The 16,506-nt window shown below is 37.3% G+C and overlaps 1 protein-coding gene across 1 annotated transcript; it reads right to left on the bottom strand.

Moving 5' to 3' along the window:
* Positions 1-959: 959 nt before the first annotated feature.
* On the bottom strand, positions 960-16,282 carry LOC142943927 (integrin alpha-M-like). Its single transcript, XM_076085498.1, has 31 exons — positions 16,200-16,282; positions 14,010-14,127; positions 13,565-13,656; positions 13,358-13,425; positions 13,131-13,245; positions 12,876-13,006; positions 12,633-12,775; positions 12,304-12,451; positions 11,888-12,017; positions 11,700-11,773; positions 10,104-10,221; positions 9,782-9,924; positions 9,063-9,209; positions 8,535-8,732; positions 7,955-8,085; positions 7,243-7,400; positions 6,986-7,152; positions 6,264-6,380; positions 5,553-5,623; positions 5,335-5,476; positions 4,830-4,928; positions 4,574-4,653; positions 4,357-4,437; positions 4,148-4,223; positions 3,813-3,920; positions 3,662-3,703; positions 3,443-3,568; positions 3,228-3,341; positions 3,088-3,120; positions 2,862-2,972; positions 960-2,687 (listed from the first exon to the last, which is right to left on the bottom strand). The coding sequence occupies exons 1-31, from the start codon at positions 16,249-16,251 to the stop codon at positions 2,457-2,459; spliced, it is 3,564 nt and encodes a 1,187-aa protein (XP_075941613.1). The 5' UTR covers positions 16,252-16,282; the 3' UTR covers positions 960-2,456.
* Positions 16,283-16,506: the final 224 nt, after the last annotated feature.

Below are 16,506 nucleotides of genomic sequence, written 5' to 3'. Positions count from 1 at the left end.
CCCTGTGTGCCAGAGCACTCAGTACAAAAACCCTCTGGATTCGCAGTTGGTCTCTCGCTCCTTCCTGAGACACCCATTTTGGTTTCTGTTGCGGTTATGGTTTGTTTCTACACTATACAACACTGCATATACACTTTACACGCACCCACTCACTTACACTGCTGAAATGACTGACTTCACATGTCACTGTTAGTTTATGTTTGTCTTTTATAATACTTTAAACCTCATAAATAATTAATCAACTGTTTCATTGAATGCGTCTCCCTTTTTTGTCATGGCCGTTCGGCCCGGTTTGTGACAGCAATAATACAAAAAACAGGAATTCTGAAAGATTCTAATCATTATTTTTCCTTGTATAGTGTTAGAGTGTCGGGAATAAATAATCTTATTCTTTCAGTGTAAGTAGTCACTGAGGTTGTAGAAGTAGTCCAGGTTATGTTGAATTCTTCTTTCAACCCATAGACTAAAGTATTCCCCTCAACAACACAGCAGTTTTATTGTTACTTTCTCAATGTCAATGTATCTTATGCAACTGATGGCACGGCCAGCATGTGTGACGAGTGAGCTACTCTGGGGCTTCGGTCACACTGATGCCAGGGTGCAAAGTGCTTGGTGCTTTGCCAACACACTGAAAGGCAAACCACAGCTAACTGAAGCAAACGTCACAAACTCATTTAAAGAAATCTGTTTAAATCATCAAGATATATGTTTAAAGGCTTCCTTGCATTTATTTTCAGTTTGTTTTTTTACTACTTGTTTTTCTACAGCTGCATTTCTGTATAAAAATGACAACATATATGAGATGCCATTTTTCTGGACAGGTTGTCAGTGAAAAGATAATATATTTTTACTTTATCTCTTGCAAGTAAATGGGTGTTTTGTTTAAAACTGGCGCATCATAGAATGATACATGACAAACACAAGATAATACAATATTCAATCTCTCACAGACACAGTGGGATTGTTGAGGGTTTTTATTAATAGAAAGCATAAACACTGCCCCAACAAGATAATCTAAGGGCATAAGAAAAAAATATATATATACTGTACAGACACAATGGAAGGCCAAAAAGTTCATCATACTGCTCCTGTTAACACAACATTATACTTGTTTTTTCCCTGTGGCCTGAAATGTAAAATGTTATTTCGTAAGTAATTTGAAGGTTTACTTTACAGGAATTGTTGCTTACTTTTTGTATATACAACATTCAAAGACAAAGTTTGATTAATTGTGACTGCCTTTCAGGCTGGAAGATACCCCTTAAGCTGCTCCTCCTTTAGACAGACGCAGCAGTTTCTACCATTGATTTTCTCTGCACTCGCTTGGCAATTATACACACAATTTTGTGTACTTTGTTGTAAAGTGGTTCAAACCAAATGACTGCTGCTTATAAAAACAATGTTTTGCAGGCTCACTAATTAACAATGCATTAGACTTACCACTGCATTCACACAAGTTATACATTTTCAGAAGCACTCGGCTATAATACAAGTAGAACTCACATTTGCTCAATAAATACTGTGCAGGGGGGGTTCAGGGCTGATTTAAAACTGTTGCAGTGTTGAGCCATTTTCAACACATGAAATGTCAATTGATGTGAATCATCACAGCTCAGTCATATCATTTAGTGAATAGCTCAAAAAAACATGCCTCTTTAATATTAATACTATATATAAAAGCATTTCACCATGTTATGATTTGACAAAAACAATGAACAAAAAACAGCTTTTTCCAGAGATTTCGTTTGATCCGGTGCCTCTACCTATACCTGCTGTAGCTATGGAACGTCGGTCACATGATATACAGTTTGCTGTATGTAGAGGGGAGATTATAATCTTTGTCTCTGTTAAAAGTCTGGCATGTGATGTGAATGTCCACTGACCCCTGGTTTTCCCAGTCGACGCTGTGTGACCACGTTCACAGACAGCTGATGTTTCTGGTGTTCATTCAGTCACTTGTTCAGCGTCCTTGCTGTTTTACTGTTATTGCGTGTGATGAAATACATCATGCATTTTTTTTCCCCCAGGGGAATCTGGGGGGTTTTGATCTCCCCCATGATACCAGACCAGCACTTACCATGTGACCAAAGTTTCATACTTAGTCACCTCAATCATAACTGAACAAATGCTACTTGCTGAGGAAGACTGAGATGCAGTTGACAGCACTGGAGAAAGCTAATAATCTCCTCGCGCCAGCTCTTTTTAAAACCCTCAAAATTAAAGAGTGGAGTATTTACTTACATATTTTATGCCATAGAACAAAATGTTAAAATCTCTTAAGCTTGTGTTGCCAACAGACCTTATAAAGCCCATTTAAAAAAACAAAAAACGCATTGACTTTGAGATGAGGGAACTGGAAGTACAAAAATTCTAACTGATTTCCTGGCAACTCATTCTTGCAGCACTCTTTAATGACCTCCTGTGCATGCTGCATGCATTATAATTCAGTCAACCCACTAATCCAGTCCCTCCTCTGTATCAGATGGTGGGGTGCTGTCGTTTACCTCACCATCATCAAGAAGCGCATCTTCCTCTGAAGGTTTGTCACATTTGCCGTTAGTCTCCGATTGGCTGTCTATTCTGTTGGTGGGGGCAGATGTGGACTGTGTAGGGGTGTCCGCCTGAAGAGCAGCGTCGTCGTCCTGCTCTTGATAATAATCAAGCGTTTTCCTCTTAAAGCAACCCAACTTATGACAGACACAAGAATATCATTAGACCAAACACCACAGAGGCACATTTTGCAGCAGAAAAGTATAATTTAAACGTTATTTGATCAGTTACTAACATTCAAGCAACAGCTCGAAGTTTCTCTTGGATAGAAGTTTTTCTTGTATTAATTAAATTTGTAAATCGACTCTCACCTTAAACATGATGACAGTGATTATGATCAGAAGCAACAGTCCCAGTCCAACTCCAGTTGAAATGATCAGCAGTTGATCCGGGAGGATTATGAACTCAACCCGAACTTCAGTCTGTTAGCAGAGAATATACAATTGTTCAAAGTGGGGCCTCTATATATGTGAATGAGGATCTAAAATGTCTTGTATATAAAATAGTTGTGGCTGCTTATTTGTAGACTGAATGTACCCATTTCAGCGTTGGATCGTTGTTGGACTTCTCCTGCGTAAAACCATATTTATTTTGTTAATATATACAGTATATTATCCTGAAAAACAAAAAAAGCAATATCTTTAAAATGGCATAACTGTGGTCAAACGTGAACATACCTGTTGTTTATGAGAGTCCAGCACATATCGTCGCTTGTCATAGTTGACGTGTATAAAGCTTTTAAATTTAACCTCTCCGCCATCTCCAGTATATCGTTTAAGAAAGGCAATATTCTGCAAAGTAAGAGTGTGTCAGTTCATGATATATTCACCACTTTCAATGGTATATGTGGTATGTATACTCTGTGTGTGTGTGTGTGTGCGTTGCTACGTACTGCTGCATACTGTTTGAGATCCCTGAATTGTACGTCTCCTGACAATGTGAACTCAGTGGGTGATTCACTGTCCAGGACGAAACTGTCACACACTATGATTTTACAATATTTTTCTGGCGAACAGTACTGTAACACAGCAACAGTTAATTTTATTAAGGGATTTGTAATTCCACAACATGTTCAGTTAGAATATTTTGATACTGAATATGTTTTACTTACTTCAGATTTTGTGTCAGTAATGCCTGTGCATTGAGTTTTGTTCTAAAAAATAAAAATAAAAAGGTAATTAAGGACACATGAAGGATTTGTAATTCTATAGAAAGCAGCAGTATGATCAAGTAAAAGTAGCGTTCTGTCAGTCGCTAGTTACCTGCTGGACAAAGACTTGATAGTTTGTCATTTCAAAGTTATGTTCCAGTTTAGTTGGGAAGAACAGGGACACTTTGACAGGAAAGTTCTTGAAACCAATATTTTCTATCTGCAAGAGTGAGAGACAGTTGCTCCATTTTAAAAGAATAGTTTGACATTTTGGGAATTACACCCTCTTGCTGTGGCAACAGTGCTAGCCACTGCACCACCATGCAGCTCCTCACATGTAGCCAAACAATCAGCAAAGGCAGGTCTAAAATTGCAGCATGATCAGTAAGCTACTTAATGATTAGTTGAAATTTGCTTTGCTTGTTGCACAGTAATTTACTGCCTCACCTTGTATATAGCAACTATTTGTTTTGTTCCAGTATCCTCTGTTGTGAAATTCAGATAGTTGATAGGGTCTTCTTTCCTGTAAAGTGTACAGGATAATCACAACATGCAGGTAGCTGTAGGATATTATTACCACTGACTGGATAATAAATGTAACAATTTAAATTATAAAAATGACTAGGCATATATAAGAACTACAGTTCAGAACTTACACTATTACTGCCATTTTTATTTCAAATTGCACTGGGATGCTTTTGGTCAGGAAAGCAATCCTGGTGGAGTTTGTATTATCGCTGAGGATGTAAAAAGCATTTCTTGTGAATATTAAACAGGCAATATGTAATGATATAGTAATCAATCATATTTTAGTAATACATAGACAATGTTTGGCTACGGTCTGTGTGTTGGATTGTATGAGAAAGCCGCTACCTTTCACCAGTAATGTTTATCGTAATTGTGTCATCCCACTCATACTCAGTCATGATGTGGAAAGCAGTTCTGAATGTTGCCTTCACAGGAAAAAAGAAAATGATGTTAGATGTGAGTGAAAGAGAAAATATCGAAATGAGAGAAGTTGCCTATGTTGTAACTATCACAGGTTCAGGCAGTCGGTCACAGTTCTTGATTTCTGAAAATAGCGAAACTTCTGTCTGGGATGAGGGCGTCCGGGTGCAATATGACTCACGGCTGATCTGCTGCGAAACACAGGGCGGCTGACACCACATGTAGTTCTGTCAAGTACTCCTTCTAGATCGTGACAGCTGTGGACTGTTGGTCGTGTTGCCTGTTTTAGGAAAAAAATATGAATTGAGACACTCTGGAATAAAAGCTTTTAGTTTGAATTCAATGCTGTCACGTTTGTGATGTTTTAGTTCAAGCTTTCAGGCAAGTCTAAAGATTTCAAACGACATTCGTTCTCACGGTCTGATGTTTTGATCAGTAACACCTCTGACAACCCACACATCCTGAATGGGTTTTCTTCATCTACTTTTTTAGTGGCACAGAACTTGTGAAAGAAGCATTGCAGTAGTTTTGCACTTGACATCAGGGGAGGTTAATTAAATGAACGTCTTTCTGACAGATGTTATTTATGATATAATTTAAAATTAGTATCATAACTTCTAATAAGCAGTAAAGTTGGAACAAGCAGATGTACAGTTGTAGACATAAACGTTTAACTTTAAAGTTACCTCTATAAGAGTCATCCTAGAGAAGGAGAGGCCTCTGGGATAGTGCATTGTTAGGCTGGTGTGGTAGGAGTCATCACCATGATTGGACAGTTTAACAGACACGTTGAAGTAATTATCTTTTGCCACCAATAATGTTGGAGTCCTAAGAGAAAGAGAGTAAATGTGGTCATATGATGTTAATGTTACAGTTGTGTGCTGTGTTTATAATTTATACATACGTGAAGTTGAAATCCACATCAAGTTCGGCAATACAGGTGTCATTTTTTCTACAATGCTTTTCAAAGGGAATCTGTAATAAAAGGAAATGTCTGTTCAGGTCATTGTTGAAAATGCAGAGCCATTCAGAAAACAATGGTAACAAAGACAGGATTCCTTTGGAACACAATGAACAAACCAGACCTTGTTACCAGACAAATTCATTATTAGTCACAGGTGATATGACTGAAACGTAACAGGAACGCCTCTGCACTTTCCATCTACCACCACAATTAATGTGCCAGACTCTAAGGCTGGCAATGGTAGTTTACTGCTCCACCACTTTGGTCACAACTAAAATTTCTCAACAAATTTTGGATGTACATTTTGCACATTGTTTGAATTAATCAGAGAAGTAATTTCAAATTTCTTGCCAATATAACCACAAAAAAGTAAGATACAAAAGTTTTACGTTTCTAGCTAGCCTGGAAAAAATACCACTATTTGGCTAATTCAGATCTTTAGTAACTCAAGGCAGTCTGTGAAAGTGAAACAAATTGACAAAGTCATAGTTGCATCCGAAAAAAACAAATTCCATTTCACCTCCTAGATCCTTTTCTTTATGTTTTCACAAATGTCTCACAGATTGATTTTGGGACATGTAAAGAGAAAATCAGCAAGGATTCAAATGAATGTGACTGCCTGCAGCCTTTTGCTGAAGTCACTGTACATACCTCAACAATAGCCGGCATTTTGCAGTCCATATTCAGGACGGCAATCGCACTCTCACTGTCAACTTGGGAGAATTTTAATTTGATGAGGATGGGTGATAATGTGTCTTTCACACATTTCTGCAAGAAAAAGACAAGTCATTGCTTATTGTTGAAGCACAGACAAAAAGCAGACACTTATATTTTGAAAATTGTGTTTCAACATTAAGCTAAAGTACTAAATAATGCATTAGTGTATTACAATTATTATTATTACTGTTTTGTTTTTTGGTGATTAAGCTGACAAATAAGTCAGCATCTGATTTTACAAACTAAATTTCTGATAAAGAAAGAAAAGGTGTTGCTACACGGGCAGGTAGGTTGGTGCAAATATTTTCTATTTATATATATATAACAAGTGTAGAAGTTTTAATACAAGTCATTATCAGAAAATGTTCTTGTCTTTGAAGACAAAATTGAACACAATTTTGAGGAATCTGTACCATAAAGAGTCCTTAGAACACTTGCCCAAAGCATATTAATTTTGGCATCTTAATCACTGTAACCAAAAAAAGTGAATCAATACATTTGACAAAACCTTTGTGGATTTAAAGTGTGTTGTGTGGGTTAGTGGAAATATCTAGGAATTAACTAGCTGAGGTATAGAGACATGGATGAAATTTATAGAAGTACAGTTGGTCATAGCGGCATATGGGAGGGTGAATATTATCAATTAATCTTCATACTGGCATGAAGACGGAGTAGTTGAAGCAGGTATCCTTATCCCTTAGTTCGTAGGTAGAGATAAGATTTCTAGCTTTCTTGTTGGTTTGACTGAAGAAACCTCGATTTGTTTGTCTCATTGGATCCACATCGAGCATGTACGAGATGTTTAGGCTGGAGCTCATTCCCGCTGCAAAGGCATACATCAGGATTAAAATATTGATAGGGTGTGCTGTATCAGCAGCTGCTAATGAATCCCATTATTGGGTCAGGCCCGTACCTGGTTTGCTCTTTGTTGTTTCTACCATTTCAAAGCAGGCTGTTAGGGTCACCATTGGTAAAGTTTCATCTGTGTTGCTCAGACAGTCAATTTTGTCAGTACTTATCTTATTAGGTAGAAAAGACAGATGGGCAGTGACATTAAAGACGGTCCTGGACCTGAAAGAGATTCATCAAAAAGATGGATAATCAGACTTTGCACATGATATTTTCTGTAGGCTGATTGTTTACTTATGCATGAAGGATGGTTTAACAAGATCTCAGTACATGAATTTGAATTGTGGCTTCTGATTCATCCATTGAGTCAGCCATTTAAGTTGCTTGTATAGTAAATGATTGCCAGTTCTCTCCTTCATTCAGACATCAATAAGAGTCCTTCCACCTGATTGGTTGAAAACACCAAATATCATCTCAACTTTATTTTGGAATCCAAAAAATGTGTTCTTCTTTTGTTTAGTATACAATCATCTAGTTGATGTTCATGAAGTTCTACGGTTTCAAAAAGAGGCAAGTCACTTCATGTAAACACTCATCATGTACCATTAACAGTACATGATGATTGTTCTGGTCCGTACATTGTCTCATGGTGCTTGGTAGATTCTCGGTCAATGTGCTCAACTCTTTTGTTGTGAAAACTCAGCATTGAGATGTAGTCAGGCTTTGAAAGGGAAGGAGTTTGCAATTGTACAACATAATGTTCACAGAATCCATACCTTAAGACAACAGCAGAGCCCTGTGATCCGACTACAATATCTGGGAGTCCATCCTCTCCAAGGTCAATGTCCCCATCAATGGCTTGTCCAAAGAATCTCAGCCCAGGCTTTATTTGCTGTCCCATGATTCTCTGGAATAACATGGATTGGACAACTGAAACAGTGCATGATTTGCACACATATGAAAATACGTTCATTGGAGAGGGGGTTGCGTCAAATGCTGTGTGTTTAGTTATTTTGGTAGATGCCCAGTGTGAGACAGATACAGGTTTTTAAAGCTAAATACCAATATCACTGAAAAATACACTGATGAGAATCTTATTCTCTACTAAGCCATATTATTTAAAGGATGTCTTTGTTAGTTTTATTCAAAAGCCAGTTTATGTCTGATGTATTGGCAAACAAACTCATTTGTCAAACCCTCATGATGTTGATGCACTATCAATTATCAAAAATACACCTGCTCCAGGCAGAGTGACCACTCACCAAATCTGTGGCTGTTTTGTTCATGTATAGGGCCAACTACGTTTGTCTCAAAAATACAACAAAACAAAAAAGACAATGTTTTTCTTTGTCTCACCTGGCTGAAAGTGCTGCGTATCCCTCTGTGTCTGTCACCCAGGTAGATGTACACAGTCCCGGTGTTATCATCCTCAAGGGGGGCTCCAACAGCTACGTCTCGGAGTTGATCTCCATTTAAATCTGCAAGACTGGATATGGTGGAGCCAAATCTCCCCATGAATGGTGCAGTCACATTCAGTTCACTTATCAGTTGCATCTGTTGGAAATAAGAACATATGTTCATTTGTTAAGAGAATAATGCATTTATTAGCTCCCAGGAACCTCATTAATATTCAAACACTGGTTCTGAACCATAGACTGTATATAGGAAGTAGCTGTATTTACTGTGACCTCACCCATTGGTTTGAGGACTACGTGCTGAACAGGGCATTTTTCGGCAAACAAAATGTTAAAATTTACTTTTATGAACTGAAAAGACACTGTGAAAGGGTTAAAGTTGTAATAGCAAAACATGGTGAACTCCCAGATCGTGCAACGCCGTAGTAGCGAGCTGTCAATCACATAGTAGCCATTTATCACTGCCCACCTCATCAGTCAGTGTGTAGATGTAAATCTGGCCTTCTTTCTTTTCCTGATGCTGGTAAAACAGTGGAGCTCCCACCAGCAAGAAATCTGTGTTACCATCTGAGTTGACATCTACTGAGCACAGCTCTGCACCAAAGTAGGAACCAATCTGAAAAGTGAAGTTTATATCAATTAAGTTAAAAAAAAATGTATATCCCTTAACCATTTTTGAAAAGCCTACATGTATAAACATTTATTGTGCTTCGAACAACTGTTATTGTCTCACAGTTTTTCTTTAAGCAAAACTAGGTAGTGCAAGGAAGTGCTCTGGTTTCCTCCCTGCAACCACAGAAATAGGCCTTTGCACATTTTCATAAAGTTGCAACATCTCTAAATGCATTTTATCAAACAAATATACATGATTACTGTAAGGCAAAAAGAAGCCCGTCAGTTTAGTTTTCTGAGTCTGGGGTTTACAAGTTTTACTGAGTTATCTCAAAGGTAAAAATATGAACCTTCCTTTTTGCGACAAGCTGCTGTTCTTTGTGTACAAAGTAGGTTCATGAGAAATGTCCTAAAAAGGAAGGACGCTAGCTCTAATGGGATAACAAAAAGGCAATGGCAGATTCAGGAAAACATGCTGAGCATAGCACCCTTAAAGCTGAAAACTTTTTTTGTTCGGAATGTGTATAGTAAACCAGATTTTTAACAATAAATATAATTCTCAAGACAGTTACCGACCTGGTCCCCATCTATTCTTTGGGCCGCCTTCCAGTTCTTGCCATCGTGTCTGAAAAGTATGACCCGTCCTATGTGCTTAAATCTTGGTGCCCCCGTGAAATATAGAGGAACACTATTCTTCTCTCCAACAGAAAGTGAGTATCCTGCAACAGTGTCAGTCACATATGGTCAGATTGGAAACTGATAGAGGTAATTTACTGAGGCATGTGTTTTTGCCAAGCATCACCTCAAAGCATCAACATCTTTAATCAAATAAAAATATATTTTTTGAAATAAAGAAGCAGGTAATCTGAAAAGAAACTAACAACTGTATGTTCAGTACCCATGTAGGAGTCCATCAGCATTTGTGGATCATCAATTTGTGTTTCTTTTTGTTCATGAAGTTCTTGGAGAGAACCACACCAGCTGTTTGATCCCACTGAACCCAGAATCAATTTGTCCTGTTAAACAGAAATGTGCAGGTCCAGTCAGAGCACAGAGAGGAGTGGAATTACCAACAGTAATTATGTTCGGAGGAGACAGATCAACTGTGTCAGAGAAGAAATCATTTAACAGACATCCAAAAAGCTAAGAAACCAAATAAGCAAAAAACATGTAATCTCCATGCTAAAGTGGAGCATGCTAACTGTACATATTTAACTGTCAACATTGAATTGAGGGGGTTATGAGCAGTTAACATTAAGACGATGTCACACTTATGTTATACATGGTATTTAATGTTCATGGTTTGTTTGCTTGTTTAGTTTGAGGATTAAGCAGTTTTACAGATTTATAATGGCGATCTGCTGTAAAAATATTTTTGGGCCGCAGATTTTCTTTGGTTGTTTCAGTATCGCAGTTAGCTCCAACGATAAATCAACAAATAGTCTCTTTGTTTTAGATAGCTAGCATCATTCTCAGGCCACTATTTACCTTTTATTGCCACACTTCTGCTGAGTTCTTCCATTGGCCCAACTTTTACCCAGTTAGGGTACTGGATGGATGCTACATGTGTCAAAGAAGTCTACAGGATACTGCTTTTTAGCCTTATTTTAATAACCATTCCATGTATTTCGATTCACTAATTACGTCTCTATGTATTCTTTTTATGGTTATCGTTTCTACATAAATAACACTCGCCTGGAAACAAGTCTGACTTATTATGTTGCATTTCTGATAAAGTAAGCAGCTCAAGGCATGTTTGCTGCCAATACTTTTTTGATAACAAATGTAAATCTGAAACCTGTATTATCAAAACTCCCTTGTGGTTACTACCAGTTTTATTTTCAACTTAAATTGTCTGTACCAAACATCACTAGTTCAATTTTACCTTGATGGTGCGCTGTAATTTAAAACTCCTAAACCATTGATACCACACAGACAGGTCAAATGATTGTCCTGTTGTCCTCCTTGCAAAGTACAGTACACACATTGGAAAGGGGATACGACAACTATCCTACTTTTTCAGTCCTCCGGTTGTTTGTTATGGAACAGAGTTTGTAACAGTAAGATTGCAAGCTATTGCTGAATAGCTGAGAATCCTTCACTTATGCCATGAAAGTAGAAGATAACAGGCCATTCAATGTGGCACAGCAACTTAATTCATATATTATGAGACAATTGTACAAGATGCAGTCACCAATCTCTACAGGTGTATAATTGAGTTTAAAATGAAGGCAGATTACAAAGATGGCTGTGGTCAGATCAAGGGCGCTGAGTCTGCTTTCACAACTTGAAACAGCAAACGCTGTGAATTTAAGAACTTGGAATATGGAATAGGAAGTGGGGAAGGGACCACTGGGCCCCCACTTTATGTATTGGCCCAAATTGGTATTGCAAGATGGTCTCTAGACATAAATGCTTTTTATTAACTAGATCAAATATTGCTGTTTAAAGATACTGTTTACCTGACCCTTTACAGATTTTTGATTTTACTCACGTTGTAGAAGGCAGCACTGAATCCACTCTGAGACATTTCATTGGTCATATTGCCTGCCTGAGCCACTTTTGAGCCTAAACAGAAACCATTAGCAATTCATGTTGCCATTGCAGAGGTTCTTCAGGGAGATAAAAATTATTTTTGTAACACTATTGTACGGGAAGAAAATAAACTGAATAGAACATCACCTTCCATTTTAAAGATCTTCTTCTGAAAGTTTTCCAGTACTCCTTTCAGTCCGTCATAGTTCTCAATTTTGAAGGCATTTTTGTGTTCTGAAGCAATGGCTCTGAATAATTCCATTTCAACATTTTTGACCTGAAACCAGAATGCTTCTTGAAAAAAATGTAGTATCCAGAGTACAATGTCAGCTAGATAAACAATATGATTGTGTACAAATTGAATTCGTACAAGTTTTACTAGACAAAATATTTTTAAAAAGTTCTGATGTTGTGCATTTCTGAGAAGTATGACTGTGTATTATCTGCATAGTGGTACAGTTGTAAGACTTGATCCCTGAGGAATTACACGTGTGACTGTTTTAGCTGAATAAATAGATTTATCAGACAGAGTAATGAGACATGTATATCACATCACAGCTTACCCCAATGACAAAGCGAATTATGTTTTTCTCATCATATTTTTTAATAATGCCGTCGTTTGAATCGCTGGGATCTCCATCCGTAATTAGTACCACAACTTTAGTTGCATCAGGAGAAGCACCTGCCATTGGGTTTTCCAAAATATGATCCCTGAAACAAATGTAAAAGTAGCATTAAGAAAATAAATAAATAACCCTTCATCCATAAATTAACATTTATTATTTCAACAAATAAGATGCTCATAAGTATAGTTATATTGTGCAAGTTCTTTAATGTTTTTTAAATGTTATTCAGTTAGAATTTGAAAACTTTTTTACATAACTGAACTTACAACACAAATCTGAGGGCTCCATGTGTATTGGTGAGAGACCTCATATGGGGTTCATTCATAAGTTGGTTGCGATCAGTACCAGCTGTGTAGTCGTTGAAGTCAAAAACTTTTCGAGGTGTGTTGGAGAACTGAACTGCTGCAAACTGAAAAAAGCAGACAAGATCATATAGTATGCAATGTTATGTGCATATAATTCAACAAACAAATGCTATTAACGCTTTCATTTTGCAGTAGCACACAGACCTTGATTGATGAGTTCTTAAGGCTGTTCATTATATCCACTATAAAATCTTTATTTTTGTTGAACTCTGCTTCGGTCATACTCAATGATCCATCAAATAGAAAGACAAGGTCCACTGACTTTTTTGTGCATCCTGAAAAAAGTGAAAAGGATATTTAGTCAGGACAAGGGCATTGAGAATGTTATTTCAGTGCAGGAAGAATAAGTTGTAATAACCACAGAGTTGTAGAAGTTTACACTCTCCAGGTGTCTTTTACCTTGGAAAGCAGGTCTGAAAGAGGAGATTGCCTGAAGTTGATTTGTGATGTTGTAGCACTCGCTGTTCACATAGGAGTTCCCATTACATTCATGGACTACACTTGGACTGCACACCTAGATCCGAACATATGAGGTGAAAGAAATTGATTCATCATACAGATTTTTTTTGCTCAGAACCTGTCACAGAGTAAGTGTATTTGCGATTGAGCTTTGTGATTTTTCTCACAGTGAATTCGGAGCGTTTGGAGTCTTCAGCTATCGACAGGCCAAAGTGCTTGACTGGTATTGTTGTCTCTGTTAGAGAAATATCGGTGACAGTAGCATTTCATTTGGCATTTCATATTTCTGCATTGTTGGACACTGTATGTTTTCATGTTTTTTTATTAAAGGATTCATTGTATAATATTGAAAAAAAAAATAGGGATTTACATACTTTCAGGGTTGAAGCACTGGATCTTGCGGTTTTGGTCGGGTTTACATATGCTGCCAGATCCATTTAGCCGCAGCGGTGCAGTTACGATTATCCTGTGAAGTGTTTAATCATTTTAGTGGCCAGGCTTACATGAGCGCCCACAGTTTTAACTAAAGGCAAAACAAGGCTTCTGCTGTTGTCAGCATTATCTCTTTGTAATGCAACAGGAAGGTGAGTCACAGCAAGCAATATCATTCAACTCCTCTGAACTACGTGTTCAGAGGAGCTAATGATAAAGTAAACCAGAATGATCTTCCTTACACTTAAAGTATATATAAAAAAGGAAACCATGGATGGCTAATAGAAATTTGATGACTTTCACTTTATGAGTAATCACGATTTTGACAATTTCAGGACAGCAACACGACATATCAACTGAACCACCAAGCTGCAAATGGAAACTTACCCTTTGTTCGTGCCAGACATGAATTGAAGCACTTTGTATCCAAAGAAATCCTTTTGTTCCCCAGTATAGACATCTGGAGTTTTCATATCAATGTTGAACGTCAAAGAGACAGGGATGGCTGCAATTTGTGAGAAAAAGACCACATATCCAAGTTTTGGCAAATGGACTTGATTTGTTTCGTTCTATCTTAATCTAAATAGGTGGCAACTAATTTGAAATTTATAAACGATCAGAATTTGAGAAATATGAAATAACATTACTGTTTTAGAAATAATGTTATATTTCAAAGATTGGCTAGTAATCTAACGTTGCCAAGCATTCATCACTACAGTTGTTCTTTATGATAATTAATAATTAATAAATTGTTTAGGTCTGCACAACCCACTTTTTACATTTAAGAATATATTTCTAGAAAAAGAAAATTATAAATACAGTTCAAATATAGGAAATGTAGCTAATGTGTAAAATACTGCCAAAGGAAATCTGAAAATATATATAAAGTATATCTTTAATCCTGCCTTTTTCATGGTGCACTTACTTTATACATGTAGTCATGTGGCTGCATCAAGAGCGCCATCGTTCACATACATAATAAACATATCTAACTATAGGGGACAGATCAGGGCCAAATCAAGCCCAGTTGACACCAGAATATATTACTTGAAAACGTCGGATTTTACAAAGTTAACATAACTACACATCGTGACACTCAAGGTGGTTGCTATAGTGTTATTCTTAACTCCACCGATCTAGCATTGCACTCCTAATACATTATCAGCTTCTGGATGGACTGTTTAAATAAGGATCAAATTTGATGCAGCAAAATTGAAACTTCCTTGTGTCAAAACCCATAGATTGTATATAAGAAGTGGACGTAGGCACCGTGACGTCACCCATTGATTTATGGACTGCCGCTTTCTCATAGACATCTTTTTGTAACCAGATAGTCGCTCCCAGGTGGCCAGTAGAGGGAATGCAAGTTTAACAAACTTCTGCATTGACTTTACCTTTTTTTACCTTTTCAGACCAGGAGGTTGGCACTTGACAAAACCCAGCGACTGCATTACCCACAATGCCACTCGTTTGCAACAATTTGGTCGGAGATCTGTGTGTGATGTGCAGTAGTGGCTATTGCTTAAGCTGCTAGCCTTAAGCAAAGATGAGGAGTGGGTTACAGAGGTCTGGAAAGCTTACTTCTTTCTAAGTCCACACATCCAGATTTTTGAAATTTTCAATCTTCAGACCCAACCGAGTTTATCAGATGTCACACACAAAATATACTACACAAAAAAAATATCTCACTTAGTTTCTCCAATAACCTTTCTGCCATTGTTGTTGAACTTACTTCAAATTCTGGTGTGCTACGTACATTCAAGTGCTTAATTGCATTATGCAAATATGTGCTATTAATTCTGAGGGAACACATAACCACAAATCTAAAGAATGCCAGATGCTCCGTATCTGCTGGATGTGTAAATAGCCAACTTTACAAACAACTTTGCCATCACACCCATATAGTGATTTTGTGTCAATGTTGTAATTACAGCCTATAAAAAAAGTCACTTAATGCAGGAAAAACCTTCAGTGTGCTCAGCTCTTTCGGCCATTATATGTTGTTCTTTTAACATATTGTTTGGATTTAGAGGGTCAGTTCACCTAAATCACATAACAATTCCTCTTGTATCGCTAGTTGTATTGATAGATTTGTTTTGTTTTTTTGTGCTGAAGTTTTGAAATATTCCCGAGTGCTGCTCATAAACATTTTAAAAATTACATTTTAAAATCTGAAAAACAATTTGTTTCTTTAAAACCACGGACCTTTCAGTTTTTATTGGCACCATGTCTTCTGTAAAAAGTAGTTTCACCACGATGGATTTCCTGAGCTTTTGCACTCAGCACACATCAAACTGAGTGTTGAAACTTAAATGATTGAATATGATCAAATCTGTATCGTGAACATTTAAGTAAACAATAAAAAAACAAACACCCACTTTCCAACGTTTTCCAACGTTGCAAAAAAATGCAATTTTTTTTTGTTATTTTACCCTCCCAAAAGGAGCTCACACAACATCAAACATCTCTCAAGGGTTTTAGCCTCAAAATCACCTTCAAGTCTTACCCTACACACATCAAACATCCCTATCTTTCCTTTGGTAGATAAATATTGTTCATCAAAATTTGAGATCTTACCAACAGCCACCATGTAGGTGAGCAGGAAGATGCGACGCTGCCCATGCATCATTCTCTCCAGACTAACAATCCTGCTACAACTGCTTGAGACATGTGACTGTGCAATACTTCCTGTCTTGTTTTTTTTTAAATTAGGGTGTTTCCGTTGCAGGTGGTTACGACATTTCTGCTCGCACAGCAATGTCTTTTTCCTCATTCTTCCCCTTTCTCTTGTAATTCCTAAATCCCTCATTTTGCACCTTATTATTATTGGTATTCTTAGCACAGGCGTCTGTCATATTGGTTTAACATCTTTAAATTAGCCTGG

The sequence above is a fragment of the Anarhichas minor genome, unplaced genomic scaffold (assembly GCF_050575085.1).
Source record: "Anarhichas minor isolate MPS153535 unplaced genomic scaffold, ASM5057508v1 ptg000160l, whole genome shotgun sequence".
In the NCBI taxonomy this organism is placed as follows: domain Eukaryota; kingdom Metazoa; phylum Chordata; class Actinopteri; order Perciformes; family Anarhichadidae; genus Anarhichas; species Anarhichas minor.
This window is presented reverse-complemented; position numbering and strand designations above follow the sequence as displayed.